The following is a 14255-nucleotide window of genomic DNA, read 5'->3' as shown; positions in this document are numbered from 1 at the left end:
GCTGGGGTGGCAGTAGTGGAAAGGGTAAGAGGAACAGATTCTAGATATGTTTTGAAGGGAGAGACAAGATTACTGATGTATTGGGTAAGAGAGAGATGTCAAGGATGACTTTAAGATTTCTGCTTGAGCAAATGTGAAGGCTGCTGATGGAACAAATGAAAAGGGGAAGGTTGGGAATTTGGTCTTAGATATATTGAGTTTGAAGTGTCTATTAGACATATAAGCAAAGATGTTAAAATAGCAGTTGGACATGAGTCTGGAATTTGGGAGTGAAAACTGGCCTAGGGATATTTGTGTATGTCCTACATATAGATGATATTTAAGGCCATGGGATTGGATATAATTATAAAGAGAGTAAGTATAGATTGAAGGATGAGAGAAGAGAACCAAGGGCTGGTCCTGGGGCACAACCAACATTCAGAAGTCAAGAAAAATAGAAGGAACCAACGATGGTGACTGAGAAGGAGCAACTACCAAGGTAGATGCAAAGGCAAACAGGTGTGATGTCCTGGACACTGTGTGAAGAAAGTTTATCAAGTAGAAAATAAAGATCAACTTTGTTAAATACTGCTAAGTCAAGAAGGAAGAGGGATCAGAAATGACCATTGGATGTAGTAACGTGAAGGTCACTGATAACTTTGGTGAGAGGAGTTTTGGTGCAGCAGTGGTTGGGGACAAAGCCTTATAGGTTTGTTGGAAATGAGAAGAGAGGAACTAGAAAGAGAAAGAAGAACAAAGAGCTTTGCTGCAAAGGGGAGCAAACAATTAAAGAAATACTTGTCAGAGAAATTAGGACCAACAGAAAATCTGTATCTGTTTTTTAGTAATGAGTGAAAAAATGAGAACAACCCATTCAAGATGTTGGTGACATAAGGGAGAAAGGGAGGAATTGCTAGAGCAATGTCTTTGAGTAGGCAAGGGGAGTGTCTTCTAGTGCATGAGTGGAGGCATTACATGGGGCATAGAAAATTCATCTATGCTTAATAGAAAGGAAAGCAGAGTATATGAATACAGATGCTGACTAGTGAGGAAATGGAGTGGAATCTGGAAGTTCTCCTCTTATTGCTGTAATTTTTTCAGTGAGGTAGGAAGCAAGGTGAACAGCTGAGAAGCTCACTTCACCTCTGAAGACATACATACACTGATAATGAAGGGATGGAAAAAGATATTCCATGCAAATGGAAACTACAAAAGAGCAGGAGTAGCTATACTTGTATCAGGTAAAATAGATTTCAAGACAAAAACTGGAAGAAAAGACAAAGAAGGCCATTATGTAATGATAAAGGGGCCACTTCAGCAAGAGAATATAACAACTAAAGATATATATGAACCCAATGCTAGAGCACCCAGATATATAAAGCAAGTATTATTAGAACTAAAAAGAGAGATAGAACCCAATACAATAATAGCTGAGGACTTCTCAACGCTCCACCTTCAGCACTGGACAGATAATCCAGACTGAAAATCAACAAAGAAACATTCGACTTAATCTGTACTATAGACCAAATGGACATAATAGATATTTACAGAACATTTCACCCAACAGGTGCAGAGTACACATTCTTTTCCTCAGCACATGGAACATTATCAAGGATACAAAACAGGTACCCCAAATTAAAAAAATACTTAAATTATATTAAATATATTTTCTGACCACAATGGAGTAAAACTAGAAATCAATAACAAGAAGAATTTTGGAAAAAATATAAATGCATGAAAATTTAAAAATGTGCTCCTGAATGACCATTGAGTCATTGACAAAATTAATAAGAAAATGTAAATATTTCTTGAAACAAATGAAAATGGAAGCACAGCATATTAAAACTTGTGGGATACAGCAAAAGCAGTACTAAGAGGGACGTGTACATCAATAAATGCCTACATCAAAAAAATAGAAAAACTTCAAATAAACAACCTAATGATGCATCTTAAAGAACTGGAAAAGCGAGGGCAAACCAAACCCAAAATTTGTAAAAGAAAAGAAATAATACAGATCAGAGCAGAAATATATGAAACAGAGACTAAAAAAATACAAAAGATCAATGAAATAAAAAGTTGGGTTTTTGAAAAGATACACTTTCAAAAAACATATGAAGAAGCCAACCATTTCCTCACCACATTAGCTGCTACCACCCTGTTCCAGCCAATCAACTCTCACCCAGATTTTCGCAACAGTCTCCTGACTTGTCTCCCTGCTTTGGCCCTGCTACAGATGTCCAATTAAAATGTAAGTCAATCATGTCCCTCCGCTGCTCCAAGCCTTCAAAAGCTTCCCATTTTATCCGGACAAAAGTCAAAGTTGTTGCCTTCTCCCAAGCTTCCTTCAGCAGCCTCACCTCTGCACCGTCCACACTACCTTCTTGTTGTCTCTCTCTCTTTCTTTCTTTCTTTCTTTTTTTTTTTTTTTAGACGGAGTCTCACTCTGTTGCCCAGGCTGCAGTGCAGTGGTGCAATCTTGGCTCACTGCAACCTCCACCTCCTGAGTTCAAGTGATTCTCCTGCCTCAGTCTCCCGAGTAGCTGGGATTACAGGCACCCACCACCACGCCCGGCTAATTTTTGTATTTTTAGTAGAGATGGGGTTTCGCCATGTTGGCCAGACTGGTCACAAACTCCTGACCTCAGGTTATCCGCCCAACTCGGCCTCCCAAATTGCTAGGATTACAGGTGTGAGCCACCGCACACAGCCTTTTGTTGTCTCTTGAACCCACCAATCATGACCTTTACACAGGAACTTTGCACATGCTTTTCCCACTATCTCATATGTTTTCTATGGCTCACCCATCCATCTTCCTCAGGTCTTTACTCAAATGTCCCACAATCAGTGTGGCTTCCTTGACCATACTACTTAAAATTGCAACTAGGGTCCTGTAAATTTCCTATTCTCCTTCCCTGCTCTGTGTTTCTTATAGCACTTATCAGTACCTAACACACAATATATTTAATTTAATCATTCAGTTTACACTCTGTCTCTCCCCATTTGAAAGTAAGTTCCGTGTAGTCAAAGACTTGTCTATTGTTTACAATGCTTTCTTCAGTGCCTGGAACAGCCCCAGGCACATATTTTCAGAATGAATGAATAAATTTCAGAATCATACAGTGAGACCAGGACTTCTTGTGGTGTGTAGTTACTCCATAGACATGAGATGTGCCATCCACCTAAAATTTGGTTTGATTGCTGAGAGTGAGAATATCTCACATGCACCAGGAAGATACGAAAAAGTGTATTACTCACATCATGTGGCTTTCTGGGGATAGTAGGTCTGGCTCCCAAGCAGGTCCAAAAGTAGCCTCAGAGAGCAGAGAAATGATACGAAGTTCTAGTGTGATTTGGCGATGGGGCTGGGATGAGGATTCCCGTGCACAGGGTAGGGCTTGTGCAGTTTGAACCTCCTGCTAGTGCCAAAGGAGGGAGCACCTGAACTTCCTTACCAGCTTGCCCAGATGTAGGGCTGAAGGGTCAGGCAGGGAGAGGTGGGCAGGCAAACATCAGAAATGGGGTCAGATTGTTCATTATAGGTCCTATAGCAAGTAGGACTGTTTGGGCATTTCATATTCTTTGATCCTACCTGGCACCTAGCACATAAGATCTGCAAGGAATCTTACAACTCTAGGCAGACTGTCTTATTTTTCAGATGAAGAAGACTGAGCTCAGTCCCACTATATCATTCTGTCTCTGTAGATCACACTTTGAGCTGACTCAATAGCTGGCATCCCTGTGGCAAGGCCTAGGACTGTGGGGACTTAAAAACAATCTTGCACAATTTTTTAGACTCTGACTCTCAGAACCCTTTTCTGTAAAATTCTTGTAATATCTACTGTACACTTTGTCAGACTAAGGGATTCAGTGAAAGAATGTTAATAATGTGCCATCACATGACCATACTCTGTGAAGGGTCATTGCTAGGGTCAGAACATGGCGGTCTCTAGTAAAAGATCATTTGGTCTAGGGATATTTAAGAGAACACTTTTAAGTATAAAATAGCTAGGCTATAATTATTTCATTTTATACACAGTAACAGAAATGGAGACCATTGCTTTGTGTGGGTTTGATTTTTACTTTTTACAGTGAAACTTTCAAATAAACAGAAAAGTAAAAAGATTAGCATAATGAACATACCAATACTCTTACATCGGTCTAACAATTGTTAATATGTTGCCTTCTTTGTCTATTTGTTTTTGTTGTTGAACTACTTTAAAGTAAATTAAAGCTATAATGATATTTTATCCCAAAATATATCATTTTGTATCTTAAAATAAGGATATTGTCCTATATGGCTATGATGTCATGATCACACTGAACAAAAATGATGATTCCTTAATATCATTTAATATCAGTCCACATTCAAACCGTGTTAAGGCTTCAGTGGGATGTTTCGTGAGATTTTGAGTCAAATTCTCCTTTGTGGATCTGAAACTCCTCATTCCCCAATTCACTGTGCAATTAATGATTTCTTCCCTCTTTATGGGAAACAGATGGGATTAGCAAATTGTGACTGTTGCTTATTTCCCAAAAGATAAATCAGGGACATCATAATAAGGAGGAGAAAAGTAATGTTTGCAAAATTCCTTGGACAAACCTCTATCTTGCAATTATGTGTATTTGCCTTTAATTATGTATTGGAGAAATTTTGAGCATTAAACCAGTCTCAAATGAGATACTAAAGTTCTGATTGGATGTCACCATCTCCCATAATTTCCCCCAGAATGTGTGATGAAAGGGCTCCAGCCTGGGTGACAGGGGAAGACTGTGTCTCAAAAAATAAATAAATAAAAATGAAAGGCTTAAAAATAAAAGAAAGTAAGCATTGAGATAGTGGTTTCAAGTCACTAAGAGTCAAAAAGTCAAAGGGCCACTTTACTGTTTTCCTTATCTTCCAACCAAGACAGCGTCATATAGTTTATTTTTTTTATTTTTATGTTTTTGAGACAGAGTCTTGCTCTGTTGCACAGGCTGGAGTGCAGTGGCATGATCTCGGCTCACTGCAACCTGCGCCTCCCAGTTTCAAGCGATTCTCCTGCCTCAGCCTCCTGAGTAGCTGGGATTAGAGTCGCCTGCCACCACGTCTGGCTAATTTTTTTATTTTTAGTAGAGACAGGGTTTTGCCATGTTGGCCAGGCTGGTCTTGAACTTCTGACCTCAGGAGATCCACCCACCTCGACCTCCCAAAGTGCTGGGATTATAGGTATGAGCCACTGCACCCAGCCAGCTTTGTATGTTTTAGAGAACCAAAACCAGGGATAGCCCCAAAGAGGGAATGATGCTTCGTTATTGTCACATCTTGAATAAGAGGGTGGAGAAATGGGCACACATATGAAGGAGAGTTAAGTACTTGAGCACAAAATTGTATCTACTTCCCTCAGCTCCTCATTTTGTTTTGCATGGGAATTCTCTATCAGAGAAGTTGGAGAGCTTTAAAGATTTTGACTTTTCAGTTGAGATTATGCCAATTCTTTGTAATTTTGTTTTCCACTTTAGCTCTTTTTTTCAAAATGATTCTTTTCTTTTCTTTTTTTTAATTGTAGGCTTTGCACTTCTGGGAGGACACCCTTGTTTTCTTACCACACAAGATATTCATTTGGGTGTGAATGAAAGTCTCACGGACACGGCCCGGTTTGTAAATATTTTCTTCTCTCCAAAGCCGATTTCAGAATCTGATGGATAAATTTCAGAAAGAAAACATGCTTCTCTTTAAATAATGGTTTTTCCCTCTGATTGTTCTGTTCTCCATTTTCCCTCTTTCCCTGATATTCGGAATGCCTCTCCCTCATCCTATGGTGGCCACTTTCCATGGGTTGAAATAATTTTTCTTGGCAATTTTTTGAAGAAGCTTCTGATCATAAAATTTCAAACTTATGGAAATATTGAGTTCATCAAGTATGACTCTTAGATTTAACAGTTGAGGAGGAAATGAAGGTCCAGGGAAACTGACGTTCAGTGACTCATAACCAGTTACTATCAGACTAGGTAATCACATTGGTAACTATTAATAACATTTATTGAGCATTTATTATGTGCCAGGTATTTTTCTAACTTGTTTAATCCTTATAACAACCCAAACAGATTGTCATAAAGAAGTGAAACAACTTAATTAGACACAGACTAGCTGCTGTAACACAAAATCTCAAATGTCAATGTGCTAACATAGTGCAGATGTTCCTGATTGGTAAAAGGGAAGAACAGGTTATTAATTTACGTGGGTTATTCAGGGACACTGGCTGAGAGTGGTTCTACCATCTTCAACATGTGAGCTCCAAGGTCAGTTTGGGTGTTAACATCCAGCCAGGACCAAGGAGAACAGAGCATGGAGAAGGCATACTTGTTTCAAAGCCGCCTTAGCAGGGAAGCAGTGCAAACAATTCCACTTGTATTTCATTAGGAAGTACGAGTAGCTCACTCCCATCTAGATGAAGGGAGAGATGGGGAAAGACTCTTACCCACTATATTATAATGAAAGACTGAAGCATAGGCCTCCTGACTCCTCATGCAATGCTCTTACCACTACATCATGTCTGGCTAAAAAATCCAGAGCAAATATCTTTGTTAAAAGTTTTGCCCTCAAAAGAGAAGACTAATGATTCTTTTCCTGAAAATGATATGCGATAAAGTTATTTATTGAGATACCGTCTGCTTTTTATGGCAACCACCCTGGTATATACTAAAAAATTCACCTCATTTGACTTGCTGAAGAGATTTCAAATAACTCATCTTTAAACCTTTTAGGTATGTTATTTCAGAGGGGACAATGAAAGTATTAAGAAGTGTGATTAGCCTCTGGATTCTAGGGACAAAAGGAATAAAGGAACATAAATTTTTTCTTTCAAATAATCTGCCACTGACTGGGATTATATTTGTCTAATAATTCTGCTTCCACGAAAGTGAAATATACTTTATTCAAAAGCAAATATTACAAGCTGATCAAGGGATGAAGCCAGAGACATATCCAAGCAAAGTTTCAGCGGGGATCCTCCATATAGGACCAGGTGAAAGATGGTGAATGAGTCGTATGTAAAGCACTGGTTGGAAGAGGGTTCAGTGGGAGGAACAGCTGAGTATCCAAAAAAGGAGGTGAGCAGTGCAGATTGGCAGTCAGAAGGAGGTCAGGGCCCAGAAATCAGTGCAGTGGGCAGGATCCCAAGAGCAAGAGACAAACAGCCAAGCATGGGCTGAAAATTGAGGATGGGTATAAACGTGCTCTTTTCTGGGCTTGCTGTCTACACAATTCTCACTGCAAATCCTCAGAGGAGTTCTACATAGATCCTTAGCAAAACAGCCTGCTTACAGATTTTTTTTTGTTGTTACAAGTTCCAAAATGATTGGGACATTTTGAGTCCATATAATTATTATAGTTCCATTGCTACATGAATACCTGGGTCCACAAAATGGAGTCCATATAATTCATTTTGATCATTTTATCTTATGCAAAACACTGAAAATAATAGCTACTCCTTAAAGAGTGTCTGCTGTGGACCTCTTGTGCTATTATCTCTAAATCTTTTAAAAAATCTTGCAAAGTAAGTATTATTGGCCTGGTTTTATAGATGAGGAAAGCATGGCTCAGAGAAGTTAATGGAGCTTAGAAGCTGACTAAGTCAGGGTTTAAATCAAGCTGTCTTTATTTTTTAAGGCTGTGTTGTTTTGATTACCCCATAATGCTTCTTCTATTCAGCCCACGAGAGGGGCAGTGAAACAAGTTATAGAAAATATTGGGCCGGGCGCGGTGGCTCATGCCTCTAATCCCAGTACTTTGGGAGGCCGAGGCAGGTAGATCATCTGAGTTCGGGAGTTCGAGACCAGCCTGACCAACATGGTGAAACCCTGTCTCTACTAAAAATACAAAAATTAGCTGGGTGTGGTGGCACATGCCTGTAATCCCAGCTACTCAGGAGGCTGAAGCAGGAGAATCGCTTGAACCCTGGAGGCGGAGGTTGCGGTGAGCCAAGATCGCACCATTGCACTCCAGCCTGGGCAAGAAGAACAAAACTCCATCTCAAAAGCAAAGAAAAAGAGAAAAGAAAACATTGACTTTCACGTCAAGAGGTCCCCATGACAACCCAGAGGTTTGATGATTCTCTAGGAGGGCTCACAGGACTCAGCATATAGTCATACTCATAGTTATGATTTATTACAATGAAAGTATACCAAGCACAATCAACAAAGGGTAAAGATAGAAGCAGGAAAATGAAAGAAGTTTCTGCTTTGTGGAGACAGTGACAGATTAGGTACTGAACATATTGCATTAAAGGTTGAACCTCTGAGTGCAAATGTTCACAAGCCATTGGAGATAAAGACCTTGAGTGAAGTTGAGAGCTGAAGAAATATAAGCTCAGTGGTAAAAATGAGCTCCATGGTCTCAATGTGGGAGAATTGCAGAAGGCTGTGCCATGAGAACAGGTGCAATTAGGGAGGGGGAGGAGGAAATCCTCAAGGTACAAAGAGAAGAAGGATAGTACAATATCGGAAGAGGCTGGGATGGGAGATGGGGGATGTCAGAAAAAGGAGTAGAGTAGCTATTGTGGAAATCTGACTTTCTTCCGTGTACCTCATTACTGCTTAATCTGCCAAAATATCTGACAAACAAGATATGCTGGGACTCAGAAATTCAATAAAGCTAAATTGAAGAAGACAAGAGAAATCCACCACTTTCTACCGATGCAATTGAACAGGTGATGCAAGGAAGCGAATCTTAATGACATCTACCTTGCTGATACGCACCTTGTAACCCTCAGCAATCGCCTCCTTTGCTTTTGTAGAAGTTTAACATTTTAAGGTGCAAAGGGATTGGAGGATGATTAAATGACATTGCTGGCCCTTTCAAATCAAAAGAATCGTGCATACCTGACACTGATTGACGGTGTTGCTTCTCCATCTGCTGGTCCAGGTGCTTTGAGGGCCTGGTCAAATAAAAAGTGCCTGCACATTGGTGAAAGAAGAGCCTGAGGGAGAATATAGTGAGTGTAGCAACAGAAAGAAAAGAAAGAAAGAAAGAAAGAAAACCGGGCCAGTCTCTTGAAAGCTGTTAAATGCAATTTCCAAAGTGTCACTTATTTGTTCAAATGATTTAATTATTCATTTATTCAGAAATAGTTATTGAATGCCTCGTTTTTCTTCCTGACATTGTTTTAGCACTGAGAATAAAATGCTGATCAAGGCTGGGCGCGGTGGCTCACGTCTGTAATCCCAGCACTTTGGGAAGCCGAGGGGTGGGGGTGGGGGGGGGGGTCACCTGAGGTCAGGAGTTCGAGACCAGCCTGGCCAACACGGCAAAACCCCATCTCTACTAAAAATACAAAAATTAGCCGAGTGTGGTGGCACATGTCTGTAATCCCAGCTACTCAGGAGGCTGAGGCAGGAGAATCACCTGAACCCTGGAGGTGGAGGTTGCAGTGAGTCGAGATTGAGCCACTGCACTCCAGCCTGGGCAACAGAGCGGGACTCTGTCTCAAAGAAATAAATAAAATAAAATGCTGATCAAGTCAAACAAGATTCTTGTTGGAGTGGAAATTACATTCTGGAGCAAGGAGGCTTTTGCTAAACAAATAAATAAAGCATGAATAGATGAGCAGGTTGAAATAAGTGCTACGATGAAGCTAAAGCAGGGTTATTTGTTGGTGGGGTGGGGGCTGCCTTAGATTGGGTGGTCAGGGAAGGCCTCTCTGAGGAGGTGACAGTTAAGAGCTCAATAAAATGACAGAGCCAGGTACACAATGCTGTGGGAAGAGCGTCACAGAAAGAACTGCTGATGCATCAGCCTAAGGCAGCAACAAGCTGGATGTGTTCAGGAACAAAAGGGAAGCCATTAATAATCTAAAATCTTCAAAGAAACATATTTTAAACCTGATTTTTTAAAAAGCACCTTACAGATTGGTCCTCAGTCTCACCCACCAAAGAAAGGAAAGATAAAATCAGAACAAGGAATAAAAATCCTAAATACACATTCAAAATACAATGTATTGTACAGCAGATCTTTAGAACTTATTTATGGCTGGGTGTGGTGGCTCACGCCTGTAATCCCCGCACTTTGAGAGGCCGAGGCAGACGGATCACCTGAGGTCAGGAGTTCGAGACCAGCCTGGCCAACATGGTGAAACTCCATCTCTACTAAAAATAAGATAAAACAAAATTCCTCTCGCCCATAGTCCCAGTTACTAAGGAGGCTGAGGCAGGAGAATCGCTTGAGCCCAGGAGGTGGAGGTTGCAGTGAGTTGAGATTGTGCCACTGCACTCCAACCTGGGCAACAGAGCAAGACTCTGTTAAAAAAAAGAAAAAAAAAAGCCAGTGTGGTGGCTCACGCCTGTAATCCCAGTACTTTGGGAGGCCGAGGTGGGCAGATCACAAGGTCAGGAGTTTGAGACCAGGCTGACCAACATGGTGAAACCCCATCTCTACTAAAAATAAAGTAAAATAAAATTCCGCTCACCCATAGTCCCAGTTACTAAGGAGGCTGAGGCAGGAGAATCACTTGAGCCCAGGAGGTGGAGGTTGCAGTGAGCCGAGATCGTGCCACTGCACTCCAGCCTGGGCAACAGAGCAAGACTCCGTTAAAAAAAAAAAAAAGCTGGTATGGTGGCTCACGCCTGTAATCCCAGCACTTTGGGAGGCTGAGGTGGGCGGATCACAAGGTCAGGAGTTTGAGACCAGCCTGACCAACATAGTGAAATCCCGTCTCTACTAAAAATACAAAAATTAGCCAGGCATGGTGACACATGCTTGTAATCCTGGCTACTCAGGAGGCTGAGGCAGGAGAATCACTTGAACCCAGGAGGTGGAGGTTGCAGTGAGCTGAGGTCACAGCACTGCACCCCAGCCTGGGTGACAGAGTGAGACTCTGTCTAAAAAATATATATATATATATATATATATATATATATATATATATATATGTAACTTATTCATTCATCCTCTATAACTGAAATGCTTGTTGAACATCTATGCTCATTGCCCCCTACCCCCAACCCCTGGCAACCACCATTCTACTTTCTCCTTTTCTGTATTTGACTATTTTAATACTTCACATAGGTGGACTCATGCAATATTTGTCCTTCTGTGACTGGCTTATCTCACTTAGCATAATGTTCTCCATGTTCATTCGTGATATTGCATATGCTGGGATTTCCTTCTTTGTAAGGCTGAATGATATTTCATTGTAAATATATACCACATTTTCTTTATCCATTCATCTGTTGATGAATATTTAGGTTGTTTCCACATATTGCTATTGTGAATAGTGCTGCAAGGAACACAATAATACAAATATCTCTTCGAGTTTCTGATTTCAATTACTTTGGCTAAATACGCAGAAGGGGGCTCAATCATATGATAATTCTATGTTTAATTTTTTGAGGAACTTCCACACTGTTTTTCATAGTGGTGGTACCATTTTACATCACCACCAATGGTGCGGAAGGGTTCCAATTTTCCACATCCTTGTCAACACTTGTTATCTTTTGTCATTTTGATAATAGTCATCCTAACAGGTGTAAAGTGATATTGCACTGTGGTTTTAATTTGCATTTCCCTAATTGTTAGTAATATTGAGCACATTTTCATATACCTTTTAGCCACTCATATACCTTTTTTGGAGAAATATCTATTTAAGCCTTTTGCCTATTTTTTTTAATTTTGACTTTTTTTGCTGTTAAATTGTAGGCATTCCTAATATTTTGGACATGAACCCCTTATGAGACACAGGTTTGCAAATATTTTCTCCCATTCTATAGGTTGCCTTTTCACTCTGTTGATAGTTTCTTTTGCTGTGCAGAAGCTTTTTAGATCTCATTTGAAGTATTATTACAATAAAAAGTCTCACATTTAGAGTTAAGTAAGATTTTAAAAATTAGATCATAATAAACAAGTATCCCAAAGAAGATCTGACAATTCAGGAGGGAAAAAAAGGTCTTGTTCTTTTCTTCCTTGTTACATAATAAAACCTATTCACTATACAGAATATTGTGGCTGAAATCTCCTTAGCTCGGTCTTAGTTGCATTTTGTGTAATCTGAAGGTGACTGAAGGGGAGCACCGAGGTGGAGCTGTCCACTGATATTTTGGAGGAGCCGATGTGTTGGAGTCTCTAACACCACATGAGAAGGACTCACAGGGAGCAGCATACAGTGATACTCATGGCTAAGACTTATCGCAACAAAAGACACAAAGCAAAATCAGTCAAGAAAAAAGGTGCATGAGGTAAAGTCTAGGGGAGACGAGGCACAAGCTTCCACAAGTGCCCTCCCAGTGGTGTCACACAGGATGTGCTTAATTTCCCCAGCAAACCAGTTCGCAAGGCTTTTACTGGGGCCTCGTTACAAAAGTGCCCTCTGCCTAGCGTGATCCCCAAAATTCCAGATTCCAGAAGGAAAGCAGGTGTTCGGCATAGAACAAAGTGCATATACAAATAGTTTGGGCACAGTGAACCACCCTTATCAGTTCTGGGAATGGTGGGAACCCTCCTAAAGTCCAAGTTCCCAGATGCTAGTCAAGGGTCAGCCTTGTAAGCAGCCCTTTGAAGGACAGCCACCTCAAGGCTGCTGTGTTAGCTTTTTTCTACACAACCAGGCTCTCATCTCTCTTCTGAATTTTGCTCAATTTCTTTTACCTAGATGTACTGTAACTGGTAAGGGAGTGTATGTTATATCCATGGGAAGACAGCCTTAAGATTTGAGTTGTTTTCTTGCTTCAGTATGGATCCCTGGAGGCCTAGGTTCCCCTGGATAGAATCAGTCCCATTGCTCACATCCCTTTATTGAAGAGTCTCCCTTAGAAACTCTTTCTCACCCCCTAACATATCAGAAAACACAAAACATACACATAGATATTCAGTTAAGTTTACGTCAGAGGTGAGGGTATTTTCAGATTTTGTCAGTTACCAGGTGCTCTACTGGGGTTGTGAACTGGATATTCTTTTTCTTTTTCTTGCTCTGGGCTTGTCCTTTTAGATGTGACACTAGAAGTGACACCTTTGCATGACTGAGATCACTGATTTTTTAGAAGTTTTAAATCATATGGAATTTAGCAATAGCAAGTGGGGCATTATCACTCCAGTTTCAAGGCTTTCTGTTTCTTCTGTAATGACAGCTTTTCATGCCTAATGCTCTGCGTGTACTACTGAAAAGTGCATAATAGCTTCACAGTCGTTTGCCTTCTAATATTGTACTTAGCAATGCAGCTTCAGGAACCACGTGTATGAAAGGCTCCATTTAAAGCCAAATAATGTAACATTGTTCTACTCTAATTTCTTTCCCTATAGATGTAATTTACGTATGGTAGTGATTGCTAAAGTGTGTTTAGCTAATGTAAAACCAGTAGAAAAGAAAACGAATGTAGACCACTGTATTAGTTTCCTAGGGCCGCCACAACAAATTACTACAAACCTGGTGGCTTAGAACAACAGAAATTTATTTTCCCACAGTTCTGGAGGCTAGAAGTCCAAAATCAATGTTTCAACAGGACCACAATTCCCTTTCTGGTGCCTCTCAGTCATCCTTGGCATTCCTTGGCATCACCCCAAACTCTGCCTCCATCTTTGCCTGGGCTTCTCTGTGTATCCTCTCCTCTCTTCTTATAAGAATGTCTGTCATTGAATTTAGGACCTACCCTACTCCATATGACTTCATCTTAACTAATTACATCTGCAAATATTCTACTTCCGATGAAGCTCACATTCTGAGTTTCTAGGTAGACATGGATTTTGGGGAAACACCATTCAACCCACTACAACCACATATCCACATGTCCCTGTGACACCATAAAAGGGGTTTCCAATCATTGCTATTCTCAAATAATGAAAGTTATAGAGGGATTTGTGGATGAGGCCCAGTCCTCAAGAGGAGTGAATCATTGTCATGTTAAAAGGAATATTTCTTAAAAAAAAAAAAAAGCTGGAATACTGTTATTTATGTATTTATACCAATTATATCCAGACTGAAAAGGTTAAATGTTTTATAATTTTTGGTAAAATGTTTCAAAATATTGGTACCTAATGGGAAATATGTACCTCATGAGGTAGTAATAAATTGGTACTTAATGGGAAATATGATACTTCCATGAACCTTTACAGAGAACACAAGAACCCAGCAGGTATGAAAATTCTGTATTCTTGGGAAGAATGATGACAAAACCAGTCTCTCACAGCATGAGCAATGATATATTCTCTTAGAGGCAGTGTGCTGGAGCATCAAGGACAGGGCCTTCAAAGCAGAGGCACGTTTTGGTTCAATTCACAGCTCTACCACACACTAGCCCTTATGGTTTGGGCC

General features: G+C 40.3%; 1 protein-coding gene across 1 annotated transcript in view; it reads left to right on the top strand.

Moving 5' to 3' along the window:
- The window catches only part of LOC105499790 (ornithine transcarbamylase), a 76668-nt gene that overhangs the window by 24110 nt on the left and 38303 nt on the right, over nucleotides 1-14255 (top strand). The window contains exon 4 of the mRNA XM_071088373.1: nucleotides 5526-5613. Within this exon, the coding sequence (XP_070944474.1) occupies nucleotides 5526-5613 (88 nt within the window). The remainder of the gene's footprint in view (nucleotides 1-5525; nucleotides 5614-14255) is intronic.

This window comes from Macaca nemestrina, chromosome X (genome assembly GCF_043159975.1).
Source record: "Macaca nemestrina isolate mMacNem1 chromosome X, mMacNem.hap1, whole genome shotgun sequence".
NCBI lineage: Eukaryota > Metazoa > Chordata > Mammalia > Primates > Cercopithecidae > Macaca > Macaca nemestrina.
This window is presented reverse-complemented; position numbering and strand designations above follow the sequence as displayed.